Source organism: Camellia sinensis, chromosome 8 (assembly GCF_055761805.1).
Source record: "Camellia sinensis isolate YWXY chromosome 8, ASM5576180v1, whole genome shotgun sequence".
Lineage (NCBI taxonomy): Eukaryota > Viridiplantae > Streptophyta > Magnoliopsida > Ericales > Theaceae > Camellia > Camellia sinensis.
In genome coordinates, this window is record NC_138968.1 from 12,085,981 (window position 1) to 12,101,376 (window position 15,396).

General features: G+C 30.9%; 1 protein-coding gene and 1 long non-coding RNA gene across 3 annotated transcripts; both read right to left on the reverse strand.

Moving 5' to 3' along the window:
• Nucleotides 1-367: 367 nt before the first annotated feature.
• LOC145797553 (protein FAR1-RELATED SEQUENCE 5-like) lies at nt 368-1,408 on the reverse strand. Its single transcript, XM_082884935.1, has one exon. It carries the CDS (start codon nt 1,406-1,408, stop codon nt 368-370), a length of 1,041 nt encoding a protein of 346 aa, XP_082741061.1.
• A 2,140-nt stretch (nt 1,409-3,548) lies between these two features.
• Nucleotides 3,549-10,877, reverse strand: LOC114307579 (uncharacterized). 2 transcript variants are annotated; one of them, XR_014337364.1, is made up of 5 exons: nt 10,511-10,877; nt 7,572-7,633; nt 6,650-6,747; nt 5,114-5,346; nt 3,549-3,982 (listed from the first exon to the last, which is right to left on the reverse strand). It is a non-coding gene; the product is annotated as an uncharacterized LOC114307579 (long non-coding RNA). The 2 variants fall into 2 exon arrangements; XR_014337365.1 differs by having other exon boundaries at nt 5,216-5,346; nt 10,511-10,876.
• Between the last annotated feature and the right edge of the window lie 4,519 nt (nt 10,878-15,396).

Below are 15,396 nucleotides of genomic sequence, written 5' to 3' on the forward strand. Positions count from 1 at the left end.
CATACACAGTTAGGAAATCAAAGACTTTGTGCCGAGACTTGAAGTCAACTTTCTTCTCTTTCTCTACCTTACTTCTCAAGGCATTGTCATATTGTTCAACAAATTGTTTTAATGTAGTCTTTGGGTTGACATATCCATCAAAAAATGCATTCATACTCTCACTTCGTTGTGTCGTTGACATGCCAGCCCAAAAAATATCTTTGACATAAACAGGAACCCATCGCTATCGCTCATCATATAACACCCCCAACCATTGATTCTCATAAAGATTGAATTTTGCAATCATCTCTTTCCATTTCATCTCGAATTCATCTTTAGTGAATGTGTCATACACTGCATTTTGCAAATCCATCTTCATGGATTCATATTAGGAATACCCTTTCAATTTCTCCAGAATTTTCTTCATGATATGCCATAAACACCATCGATGTCGAGTATTGGGGAAGACAATTTCTATCGCATTTTGCATAGCTTTGCACTGATCAGTTATTATAGCTTTTGGGGGATGATCTGACATGCAATTTAACCATGATTTGAACAGCCAAACAAATGTATCAGTGTCTTCACTAGATAACAGCCCACAACCAAGCAAAATCAACTGTCCATGGTGGTTAACTCCTACAAACGGAGCAAATGGCATATCATATTTATTAGTGAGGTAAGTTGTGTCAAATGAAACAACATCTCCAAATTCTTTGTAAGCCGCCCGACTCATTGCGTAAGCCCAAAACAAGTTTCTTATGCGAAAGTCAGTATCAACATCAATCATATAATAGAAACTCGAATTTTGTGCATACATCCTCAAAAAATATTTTTGAAGTGCATCGGAATCTCCTTCTCCAAGCCTTAATTTTCTAGCTCTGTCAATGTAATTTCGTGCATCTCGCTCATCAAATGTTAATGACTCATAACCCCCAGCTTCAACAACCATTGAGTGATAATTTCTAGACACCCCAATCCCTGCTTGATTATTAATTTCTAATCTTCTCTTCACAGGAGTAAGAATCTTCTTATTCATTGCAAAATGACGTGAGTCGGTGGGAATCAAGTCATGGTTATGGTCAAGGTTAACTGTGGTTAACATAAATCTCCCATCCTTTTGTAAGGTTGCCCGTACCCTTGCTTTGCAATCAATTTTTGTAGACAAAGATGGCTTTAGAGGGTTTACTTCTGATTTTTTGATTCTCTTTCCCGATCGAGAACATTCAATCCCAAAATATCTTAATTCCCCATCATCGCCACAAACTTGAGTTTTATAAGCTATGGAAAATCCAACATGTTTCGCATATTTCGCATAAAATGAATGCACTTCTTGCTTTGAGCTAAAACACATACCCCTCTTCGGTTCCTCAACTTCTTCACTCTCATTTAATAAAGGATTCTCAGCACTGTTCGAACCATTCTCCATTCCTGCTCATTCAAAAATACCATATGAAATCAAATGATTTAATAGATTAATAGAATAATAGAACCAAGCTATTATGTTATTACTCTGTTATACTTACACATATACACACAAATTAACAATGCAAGCTCTTGAACAAATTATAACATATTACCCTTTCAAGAGACTATAACATATTACTCTTTCAAAAATTAACAGAGCTTCAAATTGTAGCAATTTCTAATCTGTAAGAGCTTCAAATTCTAACAATTACCAGATTAACAGATTATAACAATTTCTAACAATTTAACAGATTAACCCAAAATCTAACAATTTCTAACAATGCAAGTTACCAGATTAACCCAAAATCTGTCCAAAATTAGATTAACAATTTATAACAATTTAACAGATTTGGACTGTCATATTAACAAAAATAGAGGAGGGGGAGAGATCTGCATTTCTGTTCATTCAATGTATGTTATATTAACAATGATCATTGTTAATATTAACAACGATCTGTCATTTTATAATCTGCATTTCTTCTCCTCTGTTATATTAACAATGATCTGTCATATTATAATCTGTCATATTATCTGTTAATTAACCACTATTCGAACTAATCTCCATTTCTGTTCATTCAAAAACACCATAGGAAATCAATGATTTAATAGATTAATAGAATAACCTGTTTCATTACAATAGAATAACCTGTTTAATAGAATAATAGAATAACCTATTTCATTACCAGTTACCCTTTCAATAACAAATTATACCAGTTACCCTTTCAATGATGCAAGCTCTTGTATGTTTCATTACAATAGATTATACAAAAAATTAACAATAGATTATTACATATTACCCTTTCAAAAATTAACAGACTATAACAATTTATGTATGTTCTAATCTGTTATATATATATATATATATATATATATGTATGTTATAACAGATTATATATGTATGTTTACCAGTTACCAGTTATCTTTTCAATAACAAATTATATGTATGCTATAATCTGTTATATATATGTTTGGTATAATCTGATGTATATATATATATATATATATATGTATGTTATAATCTGATATATATATATATATGTATGTTTAACAGATTATAAAAATTTCTTCAATGTATGTTTATATATATATATTTCATTACAGAATACAACTACAATTTAAATGGTAGAGGAGAGGGACGACAACCGGACAGAAATTGACCTGAACGAAGGAGAGTGAGAGATCTGCAAATGCTTGACCAAGAGAGGGAAGACAGAGAGGGACACGAAATCTGCAAACGGAGATAGCGAATGAACGCTTGATGGTGGAGGAGAGGGACGGCGGTGGAAACCCCGTTACAATTTACACGGTGGAGGAGAGGGACGCCGATCACAGCTTCAGCGGGAATAGAGTTGAAACACGATTTCTTCTCCTCTGTTATCAGATTTTTGAGCGGGAAATTTTTTTTTTTTTCCTATCACAGTGCGTGAAACACACGCACTGTAATATGAAAGTGTCATTTTTCCTCCCTTCTTGGATGCCACGTAATTAGAGCTGCTCCTAGTGCTCAAGTTTTAGTGGTATGAATCGGAGCTGTTTTAAAAGTCACACCAATCATTCAATCATTAGGAGCAATTTTGTTATTTTTTATCTCAACATCATTTTAAACATGTTTTTTAATATAATAATCAAATAAAAAATTTAACTCATCTTTTTAAATACAAAAATTAAAATAACTTAAAATAATTAAATAGTCAAAAAAATAATCACTTTTCAAATACGGCCTAAGTGTGTCAAACGAGTAAACCTATACAAGGGTAAGGGTGTGATGATGAAATGAATGTACACCAAGCAAAGGACAAAATATACTCAACAATGATTTATTTGCAAACATGAATAATGACATTGTCCACAACAACAACAACAAAACAAAAAATTGATGACAAAAGTTGAATCTCTGCATAGTTATGCATAGATTGGCTATGAATAACTGTACCAAAAGAAAGTAGCTGACTTGATGCCGACGTAGTATATTAATGAACTAGTGTATGCCCGTGCCTAAAGGCACGGCGTAAATAATATTTTGTTTGAATAATTTTCATGTCATTCTCTCTTAAGCTAGGAACACTGAGAATCAAGCATACCTAATCTGTTTTACCATGACATACAAAAAATGAATAGATAACATACATTTGAGCAAGGGGATCCCCTTTATTATAAACACAACTTCAAATAAAAGGAACAACAAAATGGTGTTCTCCCTTTGGAGCACACCATGCCAATACAAAAATAGTATTCTTGATCAAAATCTAAATAACAAGCACCTTCAAATGTTTACCTCTCAAACCAAACCAAATCTGTATAAGTTTCTACAACGTCAATCATTTTCAAAGTTTGTCAACGATAAAACCAAAAATAGCGTAAATTCTGCCCTCGAGATTGCCCCACTTTCAACACTCATCAATCAAAGAAGTGCACGTTTAGTTTATACAACAATAAATACAAAATCATTAGAGAGATAAGAAAAACTTAAACCTGAACAAATGTAGACTTGTAAAAAGGCAGTCAATACTACCATTCGCTTGTAGTATTCATCCACCTGTAAAATAGAAAAAAAGCCAATATAATAATTAAAAGAGACTATCCAATTCAAAACAAACGCACGCATTGTCACACTAATGAAATGTTTTTTTATAGACCACCCAATTCAAACCAAACACATACATTGTTGCAAAATAATAATTGGTTACCCAATGCAAACACTACGAACAAACACAACACATTATCAACACAAATACAAATTAATGATTGATAAAAATATTAATTTATAAAAATCAATCAATATTTTCTTTGGATTTTATTTTTTTTCAACTCTTTCTTTTTGAAACTTCCTTTAATTGATCACATAAGGTTAGAGGGAATTTAAGAAAGACGTGTTCTTAAGAAAAAATTTAATAAAATAAAATTCAAAAAGCAAACTCTTCGCTTGGTAATTCAACAACAAACTCTAATTAACTTAATTCTCCCATCATTTACAAATAAATACAACTTAAAAAACCCCATTTATTTTCTTCCAAAAACCCAAAGCCATTTATTATGTCAGTTTAGTCCCATCAATTTTGTGTATGTAACCCTCCATCATCTTCTTCAATCTTCACCTACACCCATTAAGATTCATTTTGCTTCCAATCTTAAATAAATTTTGAATATTTGTTAAGCAATACATGACCATAAGCAAAATATGAAACCAGCCCCTTTGGATCTATTTGGTTAGCTCATGGGCAGCAGCCAACAAAATTTAGATTGAAATTAAATAAACTATAAGACTAAACTGATATAATAAAATTCAATGGATAAAACAACAAATCAACAACATACAGTAAGGGGACAATTGTTTATAGGGTCATAAAAAAGTAATAGGCAATGCTGAAATTATATATATATATATATATATATCACAGCTTACCAATCCCTACTGCCAAATAAAGGGGGGGGGGGAATAGAAAAACACAAAAAGGCCAATAAATATAGGAAAATCCATATCAGCATTTAAAGAGTATTTAGCAAGCTCAGAAGTATTTATAAATCCGTATATATTTATGAGTATTTAGCAAACAATAGAAAAACTCATAATATAGAAAAACCCATTTTATGAATAAAAAAATTAACACCCATTTCTCATTAAAGAATCAAACATTTCATTAACTGTGTGTGTGTGTTGAGTCAGTACCTTTGAGACCAAAAATAGCAGGAAGTGTCTGGTTCATCCTCCTCAGTCACAACATTTAAAAAAGGAAAAAGAAAAAAAAAATGTGTCAATAAGATTACTTGCCTGCAATTCTTAATTAATGTCCAATTCTTTGTCTTTTCATGAACTCTCTCAATAAGTCATCATCTCTCTCCGATGCCAAAACTATTATTCTCTCATTAAACCAGTTTCTGCTCATCATCTCCCAAAACAGCCTGGCATACAAAACTGGAATTAGAGGTCAACGATATTTAGATGATTGTTTAAACACCTATTGACATGATGTTGTTTTAAATTGGGGTTCTGTTCCTAACAGAAAATTGACTATATGGTCAGGAATTATGTGATATAATATTGAATTTGGTTTATAAACATGTATATCCTAAGCAAAAGGAGCTTATTCTAGCTTGAATGAAACGGAACTTTGATATTTGTTCATACTATGCGATCTCAAAAGTAATGTACACATACCTTATTTGTTTGTCAGAAATCAAAATTATATTATGGGAATGGCTGTGAAATGATAAGTTTATTTATTTTTTAGTTGAACAGAAAGGTCTGGAACCATTATTCTGATATTGCTTTCATGGTTGGAGAATAATGTGGCCAAAATTGGCCCCATTGATGTTGCAGGGGTTTGGGTTATTATTAGACCAAAATGGGGGCAATCCCTTTGGATGTCTTTTTATTCTTTATTTTTTATTGCAACACTATGGGCTTTTCTGGATTCTGATTTCATTCTTGTTTTGAGAGGGAATTAGAGTTTATTATTCTAGGTATCAATACTTTTCTGGCTCTCAAGGCATTTGTGTCCCTCTCAAATGTAACAAATCCCATGCTACCAAGTATTTGTAAGTGCATTCCTATTATAGAAAGTGGTTGTTATTTGTGGCAAAAAAAAAAAAAAAAAACAGACAAACTGACTGAATCTGTACAATTTAGTGCTTAAAAGGAATGCATACCTTTCACTTCCATGTATTATTTTTTATTTATGGAACAGATATTGCAAGGAGAACTGAAAACAATTGGAGTGAACACAGTTTATATTCAACAATAAAGCAAAAAGTTTTGCGAGCAGGTAAAGAACAAATTTTTCCAACTCCTTCAAGATGCTCATGTCTCGTAATTTCCTAAAATTTCAAACCAATACGAAGGACTCACAGACATTCTGTCAAAACCAATTGTAAAGAGGGTGCAAGCCTATGTTTTCTAAGGCTTAATTTAGTTGGTAGTTTAGCAGAAAAACTTGGTAAAATTTCAGAGTCATGAAATTAGTTTGCCTTTTTTATAAAAAGACAAAAAAAAAAAAAAAAAAAAAAAAACTTATTCCAATTAATTGTGAGCGGAAAGACTCAAGTAATAAACTATTATCAATTCAATGGAAAAAGACTCAAGTAATAAACTATTATCAATTCAAAGAAACTAAAATTGAATCAAATAATTCAAAGAAAATGTAAAGAACTCGTCAAATGTCCACAATCAACACAGTTCGAAGTGGTGGGAAAATGGAATAAATACCTTGGAAGAAGGCGCAAAGATAGATCCAAAAAATTCAAAAGATGATGAACGTCACCTTGCGAGCAAAATTCGAGATGCAAAAATCGAGGACTGGAGAACTGGAGAGCAGCACCGGACAAAAACAAACCAATTATCAGAACCTTGAAGCCACTGAAACAAAAAGAAAATTCACAAAACCCAATAACAGAAAAACTAAAATTGAATCAAACAATTCTAATTCTAATCAAAGAAAATTCTAATTTTAATCAAAACCCAATAACCCAATTCTAATTTTAACAGGAGGATCACCACAGGTTTGCGGCTGCTATGATAACAACAGGAGGATCACCCGTGTACAACAAACTAAAAAACTAACCAGTGGTAATAAAAAAACAGTCAATGGTGTTCTACAAAAAATTGGAAAAACTAACCAGTGTACAACAAAATAAAAAACTAACCAATGTACACTAAATGGTGTTCTACACTCAATGGTCACCACAACCAGTTCAAAAACTAATGTAGTTCTTGGTGCTTGGATAAAATGTATTAGATTGAGATGAGTTGAGTTTAATTAATAAAATTGTGGGTTGGGGAGAATGGAATTCTAATAATAACAGTATGGAGCCCAATGTAAATGACCCATAAACAATGTAAAATAACATTGAAGCCTCTGGATTGTAACAATAAAATGGCAGCAAAAGAACATTGAGAATGAGAATCTAACCCTAACAATTGAAACCCAACTCAATGATAAATAAAAGAGAAAACCCAGATCACCTAATCTATCAAATTCAAATACCAAGATGATAGATCTCATCAAAGATTGAGAAATAATTAGAACTTAATCATTACACATGTTTTGCCACTTCTATAGTTTCATATCTACCAAACAAAAACGGTACAAATACATACATAAGGATATTATATATGTCAGGAATCATACCTGCTGGAGGAGATTGGAGAGGAGGCCGAAAAGCTGGGCATCTGCTGCTGCTGCTGCTTTTCCTTCAGCGCAGTAGAAAAACAAAAACCCATCTCACAATTAGTTTAAGGTTTAAGGTTTAGAAACACCAATCCAAATAAATTATAGGTGATCCAAAGAAAAACAAAACCCATTGCTAACTGATATATATATTTGAGAATCAAATCCATTGCTAACAAAACCCATTTAAGGAAAAGCAAACCCATTGCTAAATAAATTATATGAGGCCGAAGAAAAACAAATACATATTAGTTTAAGGTTTAGAAACACCAATCCAAATAAATTGAAAGCTACATAAATGAAAAATGAAAAAGAAACATAACAAAGAGAAGATTGTGAAGATCATCAAACCTGCAAGAGCTTCGAAGCAAAATTCAAAAACTCAGAACTAAACCCATTGCTAACTGAAAGAAGTCAATAATTCCCTCAATTACTCTCTAGAATGTTTAACCAAATATAAAAACCCATCTCACAATTTGAGCACACACGTACTCTATACTAACTATTAATAATAATAAAAAATTAGCTTATACAAAATATGTTATTAATCAATCAATAAAAACAAATAATCAAAAAGAAAAACAACCTCCCGAGAAACTCAAAATGGTAATTTCCAAGAAGGTAGGTAAAAATGGTGTTATTAATAAATCACTACTAAACAATTCTCAAAATGGTGTTATTAAAATAAATCAGTACTAAACAATTCTCAAAATGGTGATTTCCAAGAATGGTGATTTCCATCTGTATCATCTACTCATGTTAGGTAAAAATGGTGATTTCCAAGAAGTTACGTGTAATAAAATAAAGAAACAGAAATTCTAACATCTATACGTATACATAATCTATGATTATATACATGCACAATTCTCAAACTCTTAGATCTGGATATGTTCCCTCCATTGGAAGAATTGCTCTCAATCCTTAGCTTTGAATCAAAATCCTTCTCCATATTAGCTACCGCTCCAGACCCAACATTTCTCTCTCTAAAATTCCCTATTTAATATATAAAAATAGATACATATATACGTATAGTTTTTTCTGTTTATAAATATCAATCTCTCTCTCTCTCTCTCTCTCTCTCTCTCTCTCTCTCTCTCTCTCTCCCTCTCTCTCCTCTAATAATAGCACACACTCTATAAATCTTGGAAGAAGAGTAGGGTCATCGTCGTCGTTACGGCCTCCAATGAAAAGGGAAATTAGGACCGATGAACAGGATAGAGCAGAAGAAGAGCAAAGCAATGGTACATTCAAGTTTTACACACGTCAACACTATTTAGAGCCTCATGGCTGTCTTTAGCATTTTATAAGATTTTTTTCTTCTTTTTTTTGGACTTATTTTGCGTCGTTACTGAATTTAAAGAAAAATGTAAATAAGCTTTAGGATTTTGAATTTTATTGGATTAAATGGATTGAAAAAATAATTTTTTTTTTTAAAAAAAAAGTTTGAAAAGAAGTCTAGAAAGGCCCAAAAAAAAAAAAATTCAAAGCAATTGAATTTCTTAATAGTTTATTTTTTGGAATTTTTAAATTTGTGTCTGCAAGACCGACTAAAAATTAATTTTTTTGATATAATTTTAATAAAAGTTAAAAAAAAATTATGAATTTTACCATGGTTCCAAGCACCCTACAATTCAAAATGAGGAAATATTTCTTTGTGTAATACATTTATATGTAATTTTATATAAAATTACGTAAATTTTTATAAATTTATATAAGTAAGAATGTATAAATTCATAAAAATTTATGTAAGTATATGAATTTATATTAAAATTACATATTTTTATAAAAATATTTACTATGTAAATTCGTAAAAATTTAATTTTCTTTCAAAAATGATAAACGAAAGAAATTATAATTATCTACATACATCCACAAAATGCAGAGCATTGTTTGATGAAAAGTTGATTCCAATTCCAATCTAATTTTCAGGAACAGTAATCACAATTCATGTTGTTGTTCAAACAGTAGTTGTTATGGCAAATCAAAAATCAATTTCACAATTAACCTTAAATGTGTTCACTCCTAACAATCTCAACATTGTCATCAGTTTTGTGCGTTTTACTATGGAGCCCAATGTAAATGACCCATAAACAATTGAAGCCTCTGGATCTAAACCCTTGATTATATTTATTTAATTTTTACCTGCTCATGAATGCATAATAATCAAAGTATACCCAGAAAAAAATATTCCAAGAAAACTCAAATTCCCACATACCCAATTGAAGTAATAGAAGAAATATGAAGAACTGATAAAAGCAACCATCCAAAGAATTGGGTTTTTTTCTAGCAACTACTACTTTCTGTTGGAACAAACAGAGGGTGTAAGGAGCAATAGGACTGAGTCAATCAGCAACAGGACTGAGTTCAACTAATAATCAACAACATGAAATAAAACATTTAAAAGAAATATAAAAAGGAGCAATAGGACTGAGTCCGAACCTCCGTTTGGTAGCTCAAATGAGCCAAGAAAACTATAAACTCAATCAGCAAAAAATGGGTTGTCTTTGTTTTTTCTCTTTAAATTCTTTTCCTTTTTGGGTTTTGTACAGAGGACGAAAACACAGAGCGACCAACTGAAACAGAAGTTGAGTATACAAATTCTAGAAATTCAAAACCTAGCATTTACATACAACTTTAAACCAATTTTATGTATACAAAAGAAATTCATAATACTCAATTCTAGAACAACATATTGGGTTCTCTAGATTTCATTAGGGTTAATCACTACAACTTCCATCCCTATTTTCAAAACCCAAATAGAAGGGGGAGAAACCCTAGATTCTTCCACCCCTATTGAGGCAGATGGAGCAATATTCTAGAAATAGAAGAGGGGGAAAACCCTAGATTCTTACACCACTTAAAAAAAACAACAAAAAACAACATGGAGGATAGCTTTCTACCTTGGAGTTGTGTAGGAAGAGAGGAGACAGAGATTGAGGCAGATGGAGCTATATTCCGGATATCACCACCGGGGCTATATTCCGTTGGAGCTAATCACCACCGGAGAGAGAAAGCTTGGTGGAAAGAGGAAGATATGTGATGGGAAGAGGAAGAGGAAGAGGAAGAGATGTGAGAGAGCAGAGCTTCAAACGGTTTTGAAATCAAAATGAGAGAGAGAGAGAGAGAAGATGTCTGTGTAAATATGTGAAAATCTAAAAGCTAAAAGGAAAACTGATCTCAACCATTTGATATTCACCCAAAAAAAATCAGAACCATTGAAATGTCCAAGTGAGGGAAACATTTTCAACCATGGGATTGAACCAATCTAACGGTTCACACTTTGACAAATAAACAAAAGTCCCATCAAATATTCAAAAACCTTCTTCCCTTGTTATATAGATTGAAAGAAGTTGAATAGAAATTCCTTATCGCCTCGAATTCCTATTGCCAGAAAGCTGCCCGACACACAGGTGGATATCCACTTCATTTACCAAAGCCAACTCATCAAGTCTCATCATCAAAAAATTTCAATATTATAAAGTAATTCCAAAAGTTTAAAAAATATATAAAAAATATAAAAGATAAAATTATATTGTGTGTAATCTTATAAGTAATAATTATATGTATTTAATTACAGTACTTGGAGCTGAAATAAAAAATAATTTAAATTACATTTTCAAATTAAGAAGTGAGTTAAATAGATTAAATTCTCTTTTGACTAATATTGTCTCATGACAATCTTTAATAAATTATAATCATGGAATTGCTGGCATTAAGGATAAAATTTCCTTAGAAAAGGCTAGTGTAGATTACCAATGAAATTTTTACAAAAGTTAATATTAAATTAAATCCGCAAACCCGCAATTGAAATTGGTATCAACGTCCGATTTCTCAACCTTGCCAATAACATTTGCATGAGTATTAAATATAGTGAAGAAGTAGAATATGATAACTTAAATAAAGGATAATGGAGTTAAGTAATTTTAATCTGGAACAACTAGAAGAAATAGTAGAAAAGGGAAACGATAATGAAATAAAATATAAAATAATCCTAGAAATAGTTGAACAACTAAATAACATAGATGAAGGTATAATAGAAGAAATAAATAATAATAAAATAAAATTAGAAGATAATATATATAAACAATTAGGATTAATCAGATTGGGAGAAATAGAACACATTCCCCTTGAAGAGTTAGAACAAGTAATAGGAGGCAGTGATGCACAAAAAGAAAAAGAAAATAATATCTTAGAAGATTTCAAAGAAACAAATAATGTCAATGATATTGAAATGACAATGGTAAAACAAGAAGGGAAGCAGTTCATCTGCCCCACCTAATCCAAATCACCCAGATTTTAGAAATTTTACCAAACAACAATTGAAAAATGATACTAAAGATTATGATTATAGAAGAAGAACGGGAATTTATAGTTATTTAAACAAAGGATCATTCGCTAGAGGAACACCTAATTATGCAAACTTTACCCTAGAAAAGAAGTATTTTTAAGAGAAATACCATTAAAACTAATAAGTAACACAGGATATTTATTAGATATTGATTGTGCTACAAATACGAGTGAAGTAATAAAACAATACAAGTGAGGCATGCACCATGTCTTAAATATTCATAACAGTAGTTGAAGCGCGTAAAGTTTTCTAAATCACAGGTATAACAACAAGCTGGTATGATAACCTAAGAGAAAGTGACAAAAAAATAAAAATTAACGAATGATCATCCAATTCATTAATGAAACAAAGAATGCATGAAAATGAAACAAAGAGGAAAATTTTAAATTAAAAAAAATAATATTTACATTGCTGGCAAACATCCAATTTATTGGGATGTGAGCCTTCAAGAAGAAAAACATTCAATAAAAAAAATAAAACATTTTATAAAAGAAAAGGTTTTAATCAACAAAGTGGAGAAAATATAAAAGAAAACATTATAAAAAAAAAAAACTTATAATTTCAACAAAAGAAGAAGATTTTTTTAAAAAAAATCATTATTATCCAAGAAGAAAAAGAATTGTAAATGTTGGGTACGTGGAGAAATATGTCATTTTGCTAATCAATGTAGAACTAGAAAAATAATAAAAGCATTGGGAAGTTCGAATTACGTAGAGTTAGAAGAAGAAGCATTAGAAATAGAAGGCAAAAATTATAGCGATTCCGATAAAGAACTAAATTTTATAATGATAAAAGAAATAAGTATAGAGAACTTAAGAACAGAACAATTTGTCATAAAAAAATCTCAAGAAAAAGAAATAGAAAAAGATTGGATATTACCAATAATACAAAAAGACGAAATATATTAAAAATCAATATTCAAATTTAAAAGTAAATATATGTGTGAAAGAATAGAAGGAGATATTGAAATTAAAGATTGTGAATATGGTGTGGGAGAAATAAATTTAACAAATTATGAAAATATATTAAAAAATAATAGATAATAAGTATAAATATATGCCTATAGATAGTGTATAAATACAAATTATACTGTTGTTTGATAAACGACAAGATAGATATATATATTTGTATGATATTAGATAACGAAATTTTGGAAGGTCCATAATTAGTGAAATAAAAAGTAATCTATGTGGGGGACCATTAGGTTTTAATTGTAATTCAAGATATTATATTAGCTTAAAAGATGGATTCATAAATAGATTCTTAATATTAAAAAAAAAAATTCTAGAAATTGATATACATGAGACCACCTATTCATTAAAGATATTTTGGAAAATAATATACAAGCTAAATAATACCATAGATTCTAAGATGCAATATAAAGGGGGCACTTTTTCATAAATCATTTTTCACCTACTTATGTTTCATTTAGTCCGCATTATTTTCTTAGGTTCCAATAAGTCTTATGGGTGACATAGTTACCAAAATACCCCTAATAATAATATTCACATTGACAGTGTGAATGTTTCGTAATGTAAATGTTCACATCGTCAATATAACATTCACACGGCAATGTGAATATTCACATTATAAAATATGAATGTTCACATCACCAAATTGCTAACCGTTCAAAAAATATTTGGAAGGATAGAATTATCCATAAAATACCTTAAATATGAGAATTAGGATTTGGTGGATCAAATATCCAAATAATAGTACTTATTAGAATACAAGAATATCTTATGGACTAATTGGGATACAAACACTTGAAAAAAGATTTTTTAATAAATCTCTCAATATAAAATTATAGAAACAGATAAATTTGAACCTACTAATAGAATACCAATAAATAGAATTACTCCTAAAAGAATAAATCCTAATGAGATTAAGCTAGATAATCGATGGATAGCAAGTTTCAATAACTCTAAAAATATTACAAAAACAAAAAATATAATTAAAATCAATAATATCGAAAATATTATAATAGAAACTCCTAGCACGATAGAAAATAATGATGAAATGAATAATATAAGTATATCATCAGAAAGACACTTTATGGTAACTCTAGTATACAATTCGGTAGGAGTTCAGTCAGTAAAAGAATAATAGGATACAGAACTACAAGTGTGCCAATATATGAAGATGAGAAAAATCTTATGGCTTAGACAAAAGACAATGAAAAAGATGCATAAAGGGAATACGACACATTTGTGAAAAGATACAGCAAAATGAATGAAAAAAATAAAATATCATTATCATATACTAATATTAATAGTATATATATACCCATAAAAATACGCATAGAAAGATTTAATACTTACAAACTATGTACTTACTTAGACATTGAATACTCGATGTGTTTTGGGAATAGAAAACTCTTTCCTGGGTATGTGTGAAAAAAGTAAAATTCACCATTAATAATTTGAATAGCTAGTAATAGCACGATGATACATAATGATGTCATAAAAAACTTAGTTAAAGAAATTAATTCTATCACCTTCATCATTCCTAAACTTTGGGGAACCGATCAACCATTACATAATTTAATCATAGGAAATAACTTTAAAAAATTATACAGCCCATGTTGTCACGATCTGAACTCGCCCCTATGGGTTTAGGCCATAACCAGCCAGTAATCACGAGATTACCTACGGCCTCAAATCAAACCAAACATAACTCATCATAGTAAAAGGGTCAAACATAAGCAAAATTTAAAACTTTGTCCATAGAGCTGTGCTTACATGGCACGTCATAACAAACCATACACATACATGTTAATAACTCACAACAGAAAGTATAGCAACATAAGGTTCTATACAAACAGGATCATTTAAGTCTAAGTCAACCCATGAAAACTATATACAACAAATTCAAAGTCTTCGCCAACATGACAAAATATAAATACATAACAAAAGGGCGAAGACGAGTCTCGTGCGTGAGACGCAAGGGCTGACTCTCCAAAACCTTGGTTGTTCCTCATAGACTTCACTGAGGCTGGGTCTAGACCTCTCTTGGCTCACCTACAAACACATGAATGAGCGTGAGTGAAAGCTCAGTGAATAATATCAACTAAAGAAGATGCATTGGAAGAATATAGGTCGAACGGCCTTAGGCCCAATTCATATTTCTATCTAGTATGTAAATAGATATGGATCAAGTAATTTCGGTTCCAAACACTTCGGACGGCCTCAGGCCCAATCCATTCATGTCAAACGGCCTTTGGCCCATTTGTCTTTCATTCATATCAGACTGGCCTTTGGCCCAACCATTCGTTCTATCATTTAGATCATACTGGCCTCTGGCCCATTCATTCATCATTCAGATCATACTGGCCTCTAGCCCATTCATTTATCATTCATACCAAACTGGCCTTTGGCCCATTCTTTAAGCATAGCAAACATTGTCCACCAATGGAATTAACGAATTTATAAAACTTAC

Coding starts and splice junctions, on each gene's coding strand:
- LOC145797553 (XM_082884935.1), bottom strand. CDS start 1,408: ATGGAGAATGGTTCGAACAGTGCTGAGAATCCTTTATTAAATGAGAGT.